The sequence below is a fragment of the Polypterus senegalus genome, chromosome 11, assembly GCF_016835505.1.
Source record: "Polypterus senegalus isolate Bchr_013 chromosome 11, ASM1683550v1, whole genome shotgun sequence".
NCBI classification, from domain to species: domain Eukaryota; kingdom Metazoa; phylum Chordata; class Cladistia; order Polypteriformes; family Polypteridae; genus Polypterus; species Polypterus senegalus.
In genome coordinates, this window is record NC_053164.1 from 141,946,506 (window position 1) to 141,966,335 (window position 19,830).

The following is a 19,830-nucleotide window of genomic DNA, read 5'->3' on the forward strand; positions in this document are numbered from 1 at the left end:
CCTCGGCTGTAACGAGTGGTTATTTCAGTCAAAGTTGCTCTTCTATCAGCTTGAATCAGTCGGCCCATTCTCCTCTGACCTCTAGCATCAACAAGGTGTTGAATGTGAATTGGAAAGTGTTCGAAATGCTCCAAAAGCAAGTGCAGAATGATGTGGGCAGGTCGCTAATTAACATTGGTTCGTGTGGGTTGCATATATTGAATAATGCGTTCAGAGATTGGATGCAAATCCACCGATTGGATAGTTGAACACGGACTCTTAAGCTTGTATTGGTTGTTCTATGTTTGTCCTGCTCGTCACAAAGATTTCATGACAGTGACTGGATGTAGAATGCCCATGCTTAAATTTTGCAGGCACCAGTGGATAGTGAAAGTCAGCATATCAGAAAGGGGAATGCTGCAGTGGCTGCATGTCAAAGACTGTGCTGAGATGATAGGGAGAGCTGAACTACAGAATCCAAAAGTGAAGTCCTATGAAGAGGTGATGAACTGCTGTGCTGAGCCTCTCTTTACAGTAAAAATGGGGATATTTAACAACACTGCAGGCGAAATTGTCACCTTCCTCACCATATATCAATTAATTTCCATTTCATGTCAGTTGATCTAGAACAAAATGTAATACGCTAATAAAGTGTAGTGGTATGCCAGGAGTCTCAGACTTTTTTTGTCTTAAAGATGAAATACTCAGAATATATAAAATAGTACAATACATATTAAGAATAAAATAGCCTCCTGTGTAAACTGTATATATAGTTAAATATGCCTGCAGTACTGTACTGTACTGCCAGTCATAATGGTGGTACTTGGAGAGTCTTTAATATTTTGTGAGGTAGCACTCATTGTGAAATGAACCACTGTAATACTTGTATCATCTAAGCTAAGAATGTGTAATCAGTTATTTGGTCTGTTTAAATGAAGCAGAGAAATTCGACTTGTAAATTTCCAAATTATGAGTGATAAAACTGGAAAATAAAATTTCTTGATTTTAATTGTTTATGGGGCTTATGGGACCATTTTTATAGTAAAAGCGTCTGCAAGAGACTTGAACCACACTGAAGCCCCTTCATGTCCCTTTTCAGGACAGCAATTTGTACAAGGACAGTTCTAAGATTGACGTTGGATTTGCGGCAGAGGCCACACTGAAACAATTGAGGTCTTCCAAAAACATTTCAGAAAGGCAGATACTACAGATGAAGATAGACTGCAAGATGCTTTTGATTACACTACTTGAGAAGTTGCTAAAGAAGGCTCCAGTGCATCACACATTAGTGAGAAGCATGAAGTGCCTTGACCCAAGATGCCTGGCTGAATCTAAGGAGCTACTGTATGTGCCAGTCAGTTGAAACGAATGTTGTACATACTTCAAAGTCAAAGTGAACTTTTTTGTCATTTCAACTATATACAAGTATACAGATGTATGAAATTGCGAATCTCAGGGTCCATAGTGTAACAACATGACGTGCAAGTAATAATTAAAAATAGAATTCATCTATCCACTCATTGTCCACCCCGTTGAATCCAAACACAGGGTCACGGGGGTCTGCTGGAGCCAATCCCAGCCAACACAGGGCACAAGGCAGGAACCAATCCCAGGCAGGGCGCCAACCCACCACAGTAAAAATAGAATTAAAATTAAAACACAAACAAGACAAGACATTGTGCAAAGACAAGACAGAGAAGTAGCGGCAACATTGACGTGTAGTTAATATGAACATTGATGCAATGTATGGTATTTGCAATCTAGATACATAAATATAGTCAATAGATGTGTAATATAATAGAAATAAATGATACATATAGACAATACAGAAATTATCAGTGTATAATAATAATTGTTTAAGACCTGTAAACAATGACAGGTCAGAATGTTTCACAGAAGAAGGATATCAAGTGTCAAAATACTTATAAAGGTCAAAATGAGATTTTCAGTTCTTTTTTTATTTGCACACTCGTCTTTACAGGACAGTGGCTTGCATGTATAAAAGTTCTGTTTTTAGAGGTGATTGAGACCGTGTGGAAGATCCCAGGGGGTAGCGTGGTGTTAAGGAGTCTGACAGCTTGGGGGTAAAAACTCTCCTGCAGCCTGGCAGATTTGGCTTTGATGCTGCAGTATCTTCTCTTGGATGGCAGAAGTGTGAAAAGTCCATGTGAGGCGTGTAAGGGCTCCTGCACAATGCTGCAGGCCTTGCGGACATTGCATTTGTAAAATATGTCCTGTAGTGAAGGGAGAGGCACCCTAATAATATTCTCTGCTGTCTTCACTATCCTTTGCAGGCACTTGCTGTCAGTTATGTTGCAGTTGTCATACCAGACAGTGATGCAGCTGGTGAGGATGGAAGGGGGAAGACTTGCTCGCTTCAGCCGCCTCAGGAACTGGAGTCTCTGCTGGGCTTTCTTGATTAGTGATGAGGTGTTGTGTCAATGTAAGTTCCTCAGTTATGTGCACACTGAGGAACTTGGTACTCCTAACAGCCTCCACATCTAAACTGTTGATGCTGAGTGGGATGTGGGCAGGATGTGATTTTCTGAAGTCCACGATTATCTCTTTTGTGTTGTCAACATTGAGTGATAGATTGTTGTCTTCACACCATGCAGACAGCCATTCCACCTCATCTCTGTATGCTGTTTCGTCATTCCTGCTTATCAGTCCCAGCACCGTTGCATCATCTACAAACTTGATGATGTGGTTGGTGTTGTGCGTGGCTGTGGAGGTGTGAGTCAGCAGGGTGAACAGCAGTGGACTAAGCACGCAGCCCTGCGGCGCTCCAGTGCTCGGCGTGATGTTGCTGTAAGTGTTGCAGCCCATCTGAACTGACTGGGGCCTCTCTGTCAAGAAGTCCAGGATCCAATTGCTGAGGGTGGTGTTCAGGCTCAACCTATTCAGTTTTACAACCATCTTTTGAGGGATGATTGTGTTGAAGGCAGTGCTAAAGTCTATGAATAGCATCCTGATATATGTGTCTTTTTTATCCAGATGTGTCAGGGAGAGGTGAAGGGCAGAGCATATGGCATCCTCAGTTGACCTGTTTGAGTGGTATGCAAACTGAAGAGGGTCAAGGGAGGCAGGGAGATTAGTCTTTGTGTGGCATGACTAACCTTTCGAAGCACTTCATTATGATTGGCGTGAGCACATCTGGTTGGTAGTCATTCAAGCATGTCACTGATGATTTCTTTGGCACTGGTATGATGGTGGTCGACTTGAAGCATGCTGGGACTGATGACTGGCTCAGATGTGTTGAAGATGTCTGTGAGGACACCAGCCAGTTGATTGGCACATTTTTTGAGCACGCGACCAGGTATGTTGTCAGGTCCTGCAGCCTTGCGTGGATTGACTCTGGATAGAGTCCTCCTCACGTCGGTGGTGGAGAGACGGAGTGCTTGGTCAGTGGAGGGAGATTTTGCTTTTCTCACAGGCTGTTTGTTCTGCGCCTCAAACCGTGCAAAGTAGTTGTTCAGCTCATCCGGAAGGGAGGCATCACCATCACGGTTGTGTGGGTTGGACTTGTAGTTTGTAATTGTCTGAACGCTCTGCCACATACGACCTGTGTCTCTGGTGCTGCTGAATTGTTTGTTAATCCTCTGCGCGTATATCCACTTAGCTCTCCTTATAGCACAAGACAGGTTGGCTCTGGTTACCCTGAGGGCAGCCTTGTCTCCAGATCTGAAGGCTGCATTTCTGATCTTGAGCAGCTTGTGCACTTCTCTCATCATTCAGGGCTTTTGGTTGGCGCTTGTGGTAACATCCTTGGTAACAGTAACATCCTCTATGCATTTGGAGATGTAGCCAGTCACGGAGTCTGTGTACTCCTCCAGATTGATGTTGTCACCATCCATAGCAGCCTCCCTGAAAATGTCCCAGTCTGTCAATTCGAAGCAGTTTTGGAGAGCTGAAACAGCACCAACCTACCACTCTCTGATGTTCTTGCGGGGTGGTTTAGTGCGCTTCAGCAGGGACTTGAATGCAGGAACCATAAAAACGCTGATATGTTCTGAATACCCGAGGTGGGGGCGGGGAAGGTGTCGGGAGGGCTCGTGTAAACATTGTCCAGACAGCTTCCCCCTCTAGTAGCAAAGTTCACATTCTGGAAGAATTTTGGGAGAACTGACTTCAAGTTGGCATGATTGAAGTCTCCAGCAATAATGAAAAATGCCTCGGGGTGCGTCGTTTGCAGTTTGCTGATGATCTCATAGAGTTCCGCTAGCGCCTGGTTAGCATTTGCGCTAGGCGAGAGGTAGACGGCAACCACCAGCACGCAAATGTGTTTCCTCGGCATGTAGAAAGGCCAGCACCTTACTGATAAAACCTCTATCAGCGGGGAAGCAGTGTTGCTCAACTGAGGCAGCGTTCTGCTTCTGATCGCTGTGCTTGCGTTTTTGCCAGCTCAGCTTCTCAGGCTGCTGAATTAAGCAAAGGCTGCGGAGCGTCTCTGTCATCTCACTGGATATTTCGTCTGAGTTTCTTCAGAAATCGAGCAGTTTTGCCACTCGTAAATGTATGTCTGCGTACTACTATCACTTAAATCTCCTTTATTTTCTTCTACTAGTTGACAAAGATTAACACTAAACACTGCGGACTTGGGAGCTCTGTAAACCGCAGCCTGCACGGGCGCCGCCATAACATACTTGTTGAAGCTAAACACATAGATGTGGCAATGTGTGATGATGTCCTTAGAGAGTTTAGAAAGTTCTGTGATTTGGAAGCTCTTCAAGCAAAATTTTGAGAATTTGACCGCAAAACAGATTGAGTGGACACCCTGCTGTATGAGACAATTGGGACAAAACCATTATTTTCCAGAGTGTGGAATATGGTCAAGATTCTACTGGTCTTGTCACATGGACATGTCAGAGTGGAGAGAGGGTTTTCCATTAACAAAGAACTGATTGTGGTGAATCAGAAGGTGAGGCCTCTGGTGGCTCGGAGGCTCATTGTCGACAATGTAAGGTCAGTTGGGGGCATAACCAAGGTGGTGATCACAAAATACCTACTCCTTTCAGCTGCAGGAGCCAGACAGAAGTACTATGCCTACCTGGATGAGGAGAAGATAAAGAAAGAACAGCCAGGTGTTGAGCTGAAGCGGAAGACCCACACAGATGAGCTGCATGAATTGAAAATGAAGAGAGCTAGACTGGTGACTGACATTTGCACCCTCGAGAAATCCACTTATGAATATGCCGAGAAAGCAGAAGCTACAAGCAATCTGACCTTCATCACTAAATACAATAGTTTGCAGCGAACTGCAAAAGAAAAGATAGCATCTCTGCTGAATATTGAAAAGCATATTGATGAAAAGCTTTCAGAAATGAAACAATGAACTTTGTATGGATTGTTTACATAGGATTCAAAGAATGAAGGCTGTCATTTGTTAACATTAAGTTTAGTGATTTAATATGTTAGTGATTTATTATTCCAGTGGACTGTTTCCACATTGATACTGCCTTCTGATGTTAATGTCAGTGTTACTGAACACATTTACTTATTTGTATTTTTTTTTATTAAGTTATTGTTGCCTTCTAGTCATTTATGTTAATTAGAGCTATATAATGTTTACATTGTGCTGGAGTGTTAGCAATATTTAAATAAATCTTTATGAAATCTCATACCTTGTCATTACTTTAGTTTAAAAATATTTTGGTAAATTTGACATGAATTTTTATTATTATTTTTCAAACTAGGGGGCTCGCCCCCTGCTCACTTTGCTCTCCCAACACTGGGTTTAGTTTACCGGATATACAATTTAAAGAGATTTATTATTTTCATGGTAATTGTTACATATGCATTTTTTTCACATTTACTTTAAAACTTTTGTAAAAACAATTTGTCCTTTGCGTGGCGTGGTTAAATCTCTCTCTCGGGACATACAACACTGCTCTTGTTGTGAAGGAGGGGGCTAAACGCACGCTAAGGAGATGTGGTTGGACCAGCTGCTGTCTTGCTGCTGGTGGTTGTCACGCTGCGCTTCAATCATTTAAAAGTCTGTACGGCAGCTTTTGCCACTTCGCATCTTGAAGTTGGGGGGCAGAGAGAGAGAGGCTGAACGCACACTAAGGAGATATGGTCAGATCATCTGCTGGCGAGCTGCGTGTTCTGCTTGTCCCTTGATGTTGTTTTAAAAGCTCGGAGCACATGAAGTGTGTCTGCCAAAAGCATTCCAACAACTGCTAGGTTAGATGTCCATGAACTTGTTTTAAATTGTTGGGGACGTCAATCCCTACTCTCAATCTCGCGGTTCTTCCTTCCTAAGGTGGTAATGTTTAGTCTCGCGTGACGTCAAAGTGTCTCTCCGAGATGATCATTTCTCGTTTGCTTCGCTTGACCACCCAGCCCCCCTCCTTCCACCCACGCTATGCCACAGCCACTTCGCATCTCTGCTGCTCGCGTTGTGAAGGGGAGCTGAACGCACGCGAAGAAGAAGCAGACAGATCAGCTACTGGCTTTGTGCTGCTGCTGCCGAGGTGCGTGTCCTGCTTGTCGCACTGTGCGTCGATAATTTTAAAAGCCTATACAGCAGCTGTCCTTTTGTCTGACTGCCTTGTCTCGCGGGACGTCCAAGGGTCTTACGAGAGGATCATGTCTCTCCCGCCCAAGATTTTTTTTTTCGAGATTTACAAAGAAATTTCAGAGAACATATGGTCATGGAAATTTGCCTTAGAATAACTGAAAAGTCATGGAAAATGTTTTTGTAAAAATGTGTGCGAACCCTGTATATAATATGAAGAATGAGGTTATAGGGATACTTCATGAGATTGAAACTAGTTATCTCCTGTATCCATAATTAAGTCATTCTACAGTTTCTTTTTATAAAATTTGCTGTCCGTTTTATGTGGCATTTTATTGATGTTTAAATATTAAATGTTACTCAAGCTGTAGAATTTCTAGGTCATTGTCTAAGGCAAATCTAAGGCCAGATAAGTTAAAGAATTGGCCCCAATATTTAGGGTAATTAATATAAAAGATTTTGTGCTTAGTTATTAACACCTGAAGAAGAATTATTTTGCCTTAGTGTTTATTTGTACAAGGTGCTGTAATTTAGTTACTGCTTGGTGCAGTTGGGAATGGTTAAATATTCATATGGGAAGGTCTGAATTTGTTTCAGAATGAAAATAGGCCTATAACAAACCATTTCTTATCTGTAGCTATGTGTGAAGAGAATTATGAATACAGTATATGAAATATTTTAAAATTTAAAATAGTTGTGCATTGTTTTATTAAACCAGTATACTTTACACTAGTTACGTAAATAAACAACTTGACGTTAAGTTACAGTATGAAGGTTTAGTACTAGTTAGTAGTTTTTTGTGTGACACTTTGGGACCATTAACCTGCAAGTTAAGCTAAGTTAAAGAATCCACGCTAAACATTATACTTGCCCTCACCCATAGGAGTGTGTTTTTTTTTCTCTCAAAATAAGAACATTTATTTGAAAGCAGAAGCAACAGGTGTTAACCAACAGTTGTATTTCAAGACTTTTAGTAGGCATGTCTAAGGATTACCAGGGAGCAAACCTTTGGTTTAATAAAGACATTGGCTCAAAAGGTATCAAAAGTTAGTCATACTGTAGATGAGTTGCGAAGTTGTAGCTGCTAACTATTTGAATTAGTTCGCAAAAAAGCGAAATGCACTAAGTAGTCTTAATTTTCCTACTATACAGTGTTGTAGATGATGTGTTAGACTGCATCAGATAAGACAATCATTAATTGTGCCATTAAAGTAAATTTCTGTGAACAAAATTAAAGGCAATAATTTAGACAGTCTTATTTGTACAAATGTTTGAAAATATTTTTGGCTTTAAGTTTTTTTTTTTTTTTTTTTTCTTTTGACATTTCTGCTGTCATGTTTGTCAGATTAAGAGGAAAAAGCTAAAGTTGATCACTAGGGGGTTTCCTTTTTATGCTGTTTTTGTCAGCTTTCTTAATTCCAGTTGACATTAGCACTTTAGATTTATGTGGAGCCTGACGAAATACATTTTGAGTTTGAATATTAATGTCAAAAAAGAGGAATGTTGTAGTTAGTATGGTGTAAACTTATTCTGCCTACTATTCTAAATTCTTGGGAGTACATAGCGATGAAATCCACTACCAAAAGTTTATGCCCAAAAAGGTTCTTTCTAAAAACCTGCCCCAATTTCCTCTAGTCCATGCATTTTAAATTTCCAAGGTACACCGTAAAACACCATTGAAGCGCCATTTTTATAGATAGAAACTTTATTCTAGACCACAATACTGAATCAAACGGTATTTTTAAAATATTCATTTAGAAATGTTACCGTTAATGTCACCTTAACAAATTCAATATAGTATTAAAGATTGACATATTTGGTATTTGCATTTAAGCAGTAACTTTAAATGTAGTTATTTGTTTAAACATGCAGTCAGAAATGGGATGCTGTGTAGCCCTGTTCATGATGTGTGTGTTTGCTGGTGTCCTATGTATTAGGCACCTGCTGTGTTTCAGGTGTGTTGTCTTGTAGCTCTCCATTACTGTATCAATGACAAAAATATTTTGTTTAGCAGGAAATCCAGTGCACTGCAGTGACAGCACACCTTTTTAGCTCAAATAAACGTTCTAGACTTCATCATTTTCTAGGCACGGCAGCCACTTTTCAGCCATTCATTACTCTGATTGTATTGTCATAAATGTGGACTGCAGGCTTCATAGTTGTGTGTGTGAAATGTGTAGGGTAAACTGCATTATTGGCAATTTTATTTTAAATTAGATTTTTTAAGTAGGTAAATTGAGCTTGTTAACTGCATTGATAGATAATGTATAGCAATCCTCCATATAGCACATTTATTCTGCATTAACATATACAGTATTTGACTCTGTCAAGATTATTGGATGAAGTCAAATATACAGCCATATTAGTTTGTGAGGAAAGGTTAGTAATAGGATAATAAAATATCAATTAATGAAAGTTTAATAGAGAGATGTTACTGCACTGTTCAGTGGGATTGAAAGTGAGATTAAAATTTCACTGGGTAGTTGAAATGGATCAGTGTCCTCTGAAATATCACTGCCATCCTTTAGAATTTCAAGTGTCCAAGCCCTACTGCCCCCAAACCCCCAAAAATCTACTCTGGCACCAGCCGTGTAAGCTGCACATATTTTCGTTAGAGTAATGAACATTTAAGAAACTGTTCAGAGCACTGACTGCAACACATTGTCCATATCTCCCAGCCCTACTTGAGGGTCAGCTTTTTCACAGCAGCTTGAAACTCCTGTCAGATATGTCAGCTGAGCGCACTGATTTACTTGTACATAACATTAGGCTTAAAAAGGCCTTATGAACTTGGGCAAGATATTTGGTTTTCTCCATGGCTACTGTAATAAGAACACAAGCAGCTGACACATTTCTGTACAAAATGAAACGTTTATGGTATCAATGTGTTTTCAGAAGAGCGTTTATACATTACTTGAACCATCTTAATATTGGTTTGTAAAGAAAGAATGAAAAATTCCATGAACTTATGTGGGGGGGAAAAAAAACTACTGTTTGTTTTTTAAAGAGGCTGGACTTAATTCTGAGAGATATGATTGCAGGAAAAATGCCACAATTTCTAACCTTGCCTGACTTAATAAATAACTTGTCACCTGGCCAAATTGTCACAATAATGTAAACATTGTTAGGCAATTGGAGTGCAATCTTTGCTGTGAGGTTTGACAGTTTTAACATTCCTGCTGAGGTACTGCAATTTACAAAGGGCCCATTGACAATTGATGTAGGAGGGGATAGTTCACAACAAAGGCAAAGAGGTTCTTGGGTCACTTGATGAAGGTTGCATATAACTGGGACTGATAGACTTCTGAGAATCACTTGAGCTGATGCAGGTGTTTTGTGGGATGTATGAAGTTTTGGTATTAACTGAACATAACCCAGTTCTCAAACACCAGAACGGGGGCAATTTCTCATTTATGTTGGTTGTAATGTATACGTATAAGTGTGTCAAAATGTCTGAAAGGAAAAAAAAACACTAACTTTACAACCTTTGGTTAGGTCAAGTAATTACAATTTAACAGATCATTAGCAGTTAAATGTATACCTTGTATAGACCAGATAAATCGGACTTTTTGCTATGTAATCTAGGTTCCATAAATTGTTCTGCTCTCTTGAAATTAAATGTTATTGTAGCAAATGTAATTATGATAGATGTAACAAAAAGCAACATCACAAGGCCATGACAGTCCAGTATATTGCAATTCTTTTGTGTGTATGTGTTTTGTTAATTCAAACATCAATATTAATATTAACAAGCACACTTTTGATGTGTAGCATTATATTAGGTGGTGTTTTCTTGTGTGCAGGTTCTGAGATTTGTGAATTACTCTATAGAAGGCTTGGCCCTACTCCAAGTTGTTTTCATTTGTTTTGAAAAAACAGTAGTGGGTATCAGTCATAATGTTTTTGGTAGCATTTTGTATTAAAGGAGGTAATTTAATTGGTGCTGCCTATAAGCTGCTGAAAAGGAAATCTAGGCAAGTGACTTTAAAGTAGTATTCTAACTTTTTTCTTTGTGTTCAGTGACTTTGGTTCTGGCCACAATATTTCTTTTTTTCATTGTATTCTAAGCCATGTTCTAATGCATTTATTGAGCTAAAATCTTATTAGCCTTTTCACCATGGTGAAGATGGAATGATTTAGAAATGAGTTGTTTTGTTTCTCTTGTGGTCAGTAAATTAGCATTTTATTTGTTAATAAACTAAGGTGGATCTTACTTCAGGAATAATGTAGGTAACTGCAGTACTCTCTGTTTTAATTGCTAATGTGGAATAATCTGCATAAGGGGCTCAAATCTAATGGAGGGAAAAAAGTAGTACAGTATATCAAAAACCTGTTTCTGGGACAAGTTCTAGTCGGATGATGTTGCCTGATCTACGGTATTGTATTTTGCTAAATCTATGTATCTAATGTTGTTGATAACATACTGTTCTGATCAACACACATCACACTATTCTGATTTTAAGCTCTACATTAATTAGCAGGGATGGGAACAAATCAAGTATAATAAAATGGTGATCAGAGGTGTGAATTTATTACATTTGGTACTATTATGAATATGGTAGTGGTTAGGGATGATCCAATATTTTTTTTTTTAAAGGACGATACCATATTCTTTCTCTCTCTATCCCTTTAAAAACTTTCTGCACTAAATTCCAGCATATCCAGATGTATAGAAGCCTTATGTACTGTGTTTTTTTTATTAACATAATCAAATTCTGTAGGCGTATTTTGTTCAGTGACCATAAAAAAAAATCTAAAATAAATATTTACTTAAAGTACACACCTTAATAAAATAAATGCACAAATATGTATCTAAAATACATATGGCATAGAAGAATAGAAAATGGTTCTCATAATTACAAACTGTTATATTGTTTAACTTTTTTTGCAATGTACCTATCTAAAAAAGGTAGTTTTCACCATTTCACTTACAACACAAAAAGTGTGTGGGTTTTTTATTCCCCCTCAGTCAATTTATTTTGGCAATTAAACACTAATAAATGTAAAAATACCTACACTTATTGGTCTTAATCATTGTACATCATTAACTGCAGTACAGCTTATTTTTACTGTTAAAAGTATACAGTAGACCCCTGTGAAGTCCCAGTTCAGGGTTCGCGGACTCAGTCGTTCACAGATTTTTCCTTAGAACCTAACTATTAATTGTCAGCAGAAAGCACAAATATCCTCCGCAATTTTAATGGCTTTTTTCGTGACAATCCTGTGCTGTAGAGAGAACAGGAAGCAACCACTAAGGGAAATGCGGTTTGGGATGGTGAAAGTAGCCAATCCGAGAGCGTTATTCATTTCTCCTTTCTGCTGATTGATTGCTGCCCTGTGACATGTCTCCAGCTGAGTGTCCTCGTATTTTCCATTTTGTTATTCTTAAACGCACAAGATGTCGCTGAATCGCCCTGCACCTTCTGAGCCTAAGCTCCAGAAGAAGTTTAAAACACTCCAGGAGAAGGTTGAACTACTGGATTTGCTCCTGGAACTAAAAAATTATGCTGCAGTAGCGCGCCATTATGGCATTAATGAAAGCACTGCACGCTACGTAAAGAAGAACAAAGCAGCGATCTGGAGTACTGTATCTGTAAGTTTCTGTGATAGTGCCAAAAAGGTAATGACCAAAAGGAATAAAAATATCGTCAGGATGGAATCTGCCTTGGCATTGTGGATCAGCGACTGCATGAAGAACAACATCCTCTTGGACGGTAACATCCGTGTGAAAGCACAGAAATTGTACCAGCAGTTGGCCATGTCAACAGTAATCTTGTCTCAAATCTCACAGCTTGGATTGCTGCTGTCATAATCGGTTTGAGTTTCATGGTTTGTTTCAATTACGACAGTATTTGCAGGACTTGTGTTGAAGTGACATTCGGCATCTGTCAAGCGTTGTAAGTATACAACCAGTTTCATCGATAACTTCACATCCAGCTTTTGAGAGTTTAAACATTCATAAACATCAAAGTGTCCACTACTGAAATCGTCACCTGTCAATCTAAGATGTTTAAGAGGCATTGGCGGTTGTCGAAAGGTGTAAAATATTTGATCATTTCGGTACACTTGAAAGTGACAACCGAACAATTCAGCGGCAGCCATCAACTCGCATGCAGAACCCATAGGTGAAGGGCTTAAGCATTTCACTCTTATAGTGCTTCTGTGTAGTATAATTATCTCCTGTACCATCATCAGTCCACACCTTGAACCTGTCCCAGTCATTCAATACATAAGACACAATGTTCCTCCGGATATCAAGAGTGAGGCTGATATAGCTGTGCAATATGTAACAAAAAGAATGGAAAAGGTAGGTGGTATCTCTGGGCATGGAAACCACTCAGTAAGTGACAGTTCTTTGATCGATGGTGATCATCTCGATAGACATGTTAATGGGGGTAAGGTTGGATCGATAAAGGAAATGGGTACCTGAACAATGTAAAGTAAGTCTAAAATACCTACGCAATAACTATAATCGTAATAAATGAACAATAAAACAGCGGAGAAGCCGTGGATTAAATAAAAAGGCTGTAGTTAATAGCAGGGAGATGCAGGGAATGTAGAGACCGGAGCGATGGACGGCCTTATATAGGCAGGCAGCCAACAACGTGGGAGGCGTGGGGATGGGGGACCCAACGCCGCCTCACACGGTGACCGAGCTGCAGGCTATGAACGTATATGTACGTAAGTAGGATTCAGTTAGTGTTGGGAACCCGCGTACCAAATTTCTTGAAGATGGGCCCGTAAGTAACAAAGACTGTTGGAAAATTCAATATGGTGGCTGACAGTGGCATCATACCACCGAAATAAGTAAGTCTATCGGTTTCGGTTAGCGCAGGGAAGCTGCCTACCAAATTTCGTGAAGACGTAGCCATAAATAAGAAAGTTCAACATGGCGGACGTTGTCAACCGCTATGACCTTTACTTGTAGAATTTCGAAATGAAACCTGCTTAACTTTTGCAAGTAAGCTATAAGGAATAAGCCTGCCAAATTTCAGCCTTCTACCTACACGGAAAGTTGGAGAATTAGTGATGAGTCAGTGAGTGAGGCAATGAGGGCTTTGCCTTTTATTAGTATAGATTCATAAGCTGTTCATCAAGAAGACTGATATATTTAACAGGTTTTTAAGTAAAAGACAAATTTTGCTATTAAGCTAACAAGCCTATTGTGTACTAAGCAATTTCAAAACATATGTATCTTTTTCCTATTAAAAATGTAAGCTGCTGCATTTTAAATAAAGCCTGCTGTACAACCTGAAATGTTGTCCGTTTTAAATTAAAAAACATAATAAGGTCTTAAAGTAGCTTTTCTTGCCGATTGTCTAACTGCACAGGACAACTACCCCTATTTTTTTATTACTTCACCTTATTCAATGTTAATATTCCAATCGTCTTTCACTCAAGTCTCAGATTGCTACTCTTTGTTTATGCCGCAGGAATTTTGCTACAAAAAAACCTACCATAATACCTCGCGTAAAGGAGCACAGCAACTAAATTAGCATAAAGCTTTAAAAGCTAGGGGCTAATAAGATCAGTTTTTGTGATCGGCCAATTTACCAATCATCGATAGTCTAGTCTTTTATAGTGAAAATCAGCCAATTTAGATCAGTGGCTGATCAATCGGAGCATCCTTCGTAGTGGTTGTAGTATTGTCATATATGTAATCTCTGGTGGATTGATGAACAAAAATGCATTAAAATACATAACTCCACTTTATTTAATGTTAAACACAAGTCGACTTCCTTGGTACATTCCTTAGCCCTGCTCCTATACCACTTGTTCAGTGATGCTTCCAGGTCCTGAAACCGTGCTCAAAAAATCCAGAGAAAAATTCCAGTATATATTTAATAACTTTTAGCACTTGTTGTAAAACCCATAAACTTTCCATGTATGGTAATCTGGAGGTCATGATTATTTACAGTATGTATTAAGTATACATTCATGTGTACAGAGGACTTGTATTGTGCTAATCAACATGCAATATGTCACACACTGATTACCTTGAAACTTCTGTCTTTTTTTTTTTTTTTACCAAAAAAGCCTTGTGATGTACTTGTATAACCCAGCAGCAAAGTGAAGAGCAGACACTCATTTGAAAACTTAGGAGAGAGGCATCCAAGACTATACATGTGTTTTTATCTAATCAAACTTCTAGTTGTGAAAGTGTGTTGTACCTTTTAGAAATTTGGGAAAACTCTTCTGATTTCTTTAAACACAAATGACTTTTATTAACTATATCTGTGAGAATGCTAAGATCACCTATCAATGACTTTATCAGTTTAATGTGTGGGATAAAATGTTCGTAAAATTAATATTTTTTTTATGTTTTTGGAAGAACTTTTACTTGGAGTGGTCAACTTTTAAAGGTTAATAGTTTAGTTAGAAACATCTGTGTTTTTACTCCACTTGATAATCTAGCGGTATTTGGTATGCATACAGCATGTATCTGATTATAAGATTCAGAAGTAATTTTACTGGAAGTGGACTACTCTTTTCTTCTGTTTCACGGCTTGATGTGCAATCACAGGTGGACTTCCCTTCCGTGTGCACCATTATTCTAGCCAGACTTCCTGTGCTCCCTGTTCTGTCTATTTTAGTCTACCTGTCCTAGAAATTTCAAGTGACTTTTATTTATGAACAATTGCACTTTTTGTTTTTATGTTTTCTCCACACAGAACTTCAGAACACTATTCTATCACTTCTAAAGTCCGCCCCAGGGCTGGAGGAAGACACCACATCACAGTTCATCGCATTCAGAAGGTACTTGTGCTATTTTATGACTTAATCTGTTTTTAACAAAGTTTATGCTTTATGTGAAGCAGCTTGTAGTGTCTGACACTAACTGACGTCCCTGTTAAGCTTCTGTTCTGACTTGCCAAGGTACTGTCAAATTGGCCAGTTGAGATTCATTCAGTGTACAAATAATGGTTGTTTGGAAGAGTATATTAATGCATCAGTGAAGTTAATACAATAACATGAAACACAGAAAATGCAAATCACAAGTGTAATTTCCTATTTGTAGATTAACATTGGATATCCTTGCGTGTTGTGCAAAAAATCGTTTAATTCACAAAAGCAAATTTGGTTAAGCAGTAATTTTTTTCAGCACTTTCTTAAATTGTAAATGAGTGGGTATTCACTGGGCACTCAAATCAACATACAAGTCATCTGTGTTTCATCCTGAAGCTTCTGACATAACACTCCTTGGTCAACTCGCTTAGTTTTATCACTTCAAAAAACTGTTGCCTATAGAAACCAGGGTAACTGCAAAGAAACCACATGTCCTTGTGCAACGTGCAAGACTGTTAGGTGTTAGACCTTTTACCATCTTTTTGATAGTTATGAAGCCCTGCTGGCCACTTACTTTGAAACAAGGGCTAACATTTACATTTTTTTTGTGTATAGATAAAATAATTTCCCACTCTTTTTCTGTATTATGCATGTAACATTTTTTGAACTTTATTATTATGTTTAGCTTGGGGCAGGAAAGATATTCAGTTTAATGGGCAAACTGAAAAATGTGGCTCCTCTTTACCTCTGACTGAGACTTTCTCTGCCTCTTTTGTGAAAGTCTAGTTTACTTTGTGTGACATTGCATTGTGTGTGCTTGTGAGTTTTTTGAGTCACTGTGTTTATGATAATGTAATACTGGGAGATTTTTTGTCTGTTTGTCTTTACTTCTATTGTGTTTATTTTTTCAGATTTTTCCTTTTGGGTGCCTTTTTTTTTGGGTTAAGGGGCATAGTGGTTAAGGCTTTGGACCTCAGAGGTGGTGGTTTCAAATTCTAGTACTGACACTGTGTGTCTGTAAGCAAGTCACTTCAACTGCAAAGACCAAAGAAATGTGACCAATTGTACTGTTTGTCATATGTTGTCGGTTGCAATGGATAAACGCATAAGTAATAATAATAGTTCAAAACAGTCGGCATTGCCCGACTAAAGGATGTTCTTTATGACCTCTCAGGCGACCTTCAGATCTATCGATGCTCTGCTACATGATGAAAGTCTTATGTTATCATTAAGTAACGTTAGAGCCCTGTGTGCCCTTTGATCCTTTGGCTAATTATTTGTGTCTGTTCTGGTGTTTTTATTGCAAACTATCATCCATTTAGAGGGTAACTAAAGTAAAAATATCCTGACTTTTTTCCACTCCAGGAAATTGCTTTTCTAATCTTTTTTTCACTGAATAAATAGTTTTTCAGTGTTATTTGTTAAATTACTTCACACTTATTGTATTAAAATAGGCGAAACAGATTTCCATGTTAGCTTAAACAAAACAAAAACCTCAGCAATAAAACCAAAGTAAAGAAAGCACACTCAATCTCTCCCACTGCATCTGGCATTACAAAATCAGCCATATTGCCAATAAAGCATTCCTGTCAGTCTGAATATCAAAAGTTTACTTGGAATACGTAATCCTGATCAATGTTTCTGTCTGTTTTGAAATTCATATTTGTATTAGGTCTGTTAACTTGTTAGATCTATGACAACAAGTGCAATGGAAACCATGAACAGACAAAGGTTCTCCAGCAGTCTTTCAGTGTTTATTGTCCAACATAAGAGATAAAGTCTCATAGTGAACCACGTGAAAGATGAAAAGAGCTTGCTGGGTATCTGGGTAAGTGCACGAGCAGAGTGTTAGTTCAGATATCTGGTAGCTTTACATTCTGTAGGTTATAAATGTTCCTGAATCTACAATGCAATAGACACAAGAGCTGCTTCACCCCAAGAATGCGAAATTCCATACCTTTTAGACCTTGTCATATACTGTCTCTTTAGGTTGCATATTTTTTTTTTTCTTTTTTCTGTCTTATTAGTTTCAATTCTGCAAAATGAATTTGAATTCCAGTCCTGGGACCCCATGTATAAATGGTGCGTATGCACAAGAAAATGTTGTGTATGTCCGTGGCCATGCTTTCATCGCAATGTATAAAAACTAAACTTGGCGTAAGGCCATGCACGTTCTCACTGCAGCCCCCCCAAATAATTGCTTACGCACGTCTCTGCTCAATTTTGCAAACTGGCCGCAGCATCACAGCAGTGTTATTGTTTCTGTGTTGTCTCTCTTTTTTCAGATTCGCTTCAGTGACACAGGATTTATCAAATATATTGGAAATTATTTGTATATCGTTTACAAATTTAATTCACTTGATTTTCATTCACAATTCTAAATTGTCCCGTGTGTGTGTGTGTGTGTGTGTGTGTGCGCGCTCTCTGCGATGGGCTGGCACTCTGCCCAGGGTTTGTTTCCTGCCTTGCGCCCTGTGTTGGCTGGGATTGGCTCCAGCAGACCCCCGTGACCCTGTAGTTAGGATATAGCGGGTTGGATAATGGAAGGGGTGGATGGATTTGTATTCATTCTGTAACAATATAATGGTATGCAGAATGAATAAACTATTCCAAATACCATAGCTGCTTTAGCGTTGTTACTGTCAGTGCACCACTCGGAGTATTTCTACCCATTGCATGTGTGTGTGTGGTATTGTTGAGAATTTTGATTAAGGATCAATATGCTTTATTATTAGTTTTAGTGCTTTTAGCTATGAAAAGCCTAAGCCGGGAGCAACTTTAAAAAGACGCCATTTATTTTGTGGTCTTTCTCACTTGCTTTGTTTTGAGTTTCTGTGAGGCAAGCAGTGAGCCAAGGTTATCGTGTTCTTTGAGGAAGTAAGCATGCCGATTTTGTTTTAAGGATGCAATTGCTGATAAAAGACCAAACAATCTACGTGTAGGACCTTTACCTGTGTGAGTGAGGGGCGAGTTCTCAAGCTAGCATATGAAATATATAAGTATTGAAATGGCATTTAGATGTATTCGGGCTCTAGCTTAGGTAATAAGATTAAAATACCATATATTATGATATTAGTTAGTTTGAGCACTATAGGAGCTTGATTGTCGAAAGTTAGGGACTTTTTCCAGAACATGTGCCGTCACGTAAGCAGTGGCTTGGCCTCTGTCAGACCACTGTGCAGCTGCGCGACATGACTTAACAGCCCTGGGCTCTTACATTAGCTTGCACATTTATATTTAATTCAGCCAGCATTTAAGTTTATATGCCTTGTTATTGGTTTTAGAACTATTGATTATTAAAAGGAGTTGCTTGACATCTTTCTTGTTAGTGAGGCACCATTAATTACGGGCCGTTGCTTTTGTTTTCAGTATGGCCTGTTTGCTTGCTTTTCACTTGCCTTTTGTTTCTTCAGTTCTCTCAAAAACAGAGCGCCCATGGTTTTTAAAACAAGTTTTTCTTTTGGGGCATGGTGACTCTGCTGGGCCTTTCGACTAAACAAAAATTTTGGAAAAACTTAAAGGAAACTAAGTAAACTGACATACTAGCACATAAACACTTTAAACATATAAACATTTTAGAATATAAATGTTTATATTAAGGCTTTTGAACATTTCAGATGATTAGATTAAAAGCATGCTGTACTGTGTTAGGTTGAATTATATAGAAGTTTTAAGAATTGATTATCAAGGTTAGCCCCTGTATTGGTAAGTCAGACTGTATGTGGCTGCGCGTCACTGCCTTTGTCCTCATACATACATACCTGTACATTCATTCATTCTAGATCACAGGTGTCGAACTCCGGTCCTGGAGGACCACAGTGGCTGCAGGTTTTCATTCTAACCGTCTTCTTAATTAGTGACAAGTTTTGCTGCTAATTAACTTCTTTTGCCTTAATTTTAATTAAATTGACTTGGATCTCTTATTTGATTATTTTCCCATAATTAACAGCCTAACAATAATGAGATGCAAAACAAGCCACTGGGTGACCAGCTAACCACAGTATCTGAAAATAAAAAAAGGTGGCTGTCTCAGTAAGGTTAATCTGCTATAGTCACCAAAACATTTTGACTGTGTTCTTAGAAAAACAGAACGTCCACAGTTTTGGAAATGTCTGCTGTGGCAGCATGAGAGCAACAACAGGCTATGGAATTAAATAACTGGTTTAATTACCAGCAAGAATTGGCTCCTCATTAAGAAATTGGTTGGAGTTTGACACCTCAATTTAGCTGGTCATTAGTTGGCTCATTTCATGTCTCATTTCTGTTTGGTTGCCATTTAATGAAGAAAAATTAATTTAGAGGGCTGAATCCTTAAAAATAGGACTATTAAAATAAAGGGGAAAACGTTAATTAGCATTAAAAACCGGTCACTGATTAGGAAATGGGTTAGAATGAAAACCTGCAGACACTGCGGCCCTCCAGGACTGGAGTTCGGCACCCCTGTTCTACATAGTATTTAAGTTTCTATGTCAGTGCTTCCTCATGAATCAATATTGTAACTAATCAAAGGAAAAAAAAAAACATTTATCATATTAGCTGGCTTTGAG

General features: G+C 38.7%; 1 protein-coding gene across 1 annotated transcript in view; it reads left to right on the forward strand.

The window, feature by feature from the left end:
* The window catches only part of helb (helicase (DNA) B), an 89,163-nt gene that overhangs the window by 45,161 nt on the left and 24,172 nt on the right, over positions 1-19,830 (forward strand). The window contains exon 8 of the mRNA XM_039769732.1: positions 15,169-15,253. Within this exon, the coding sequence (XP_039625666.1) occupies positions 15,169-15,253 (85 nt within the window). The remainder of the gene's footprint in view (positions 1-15,168; positions 15,254-19,830) is intronic.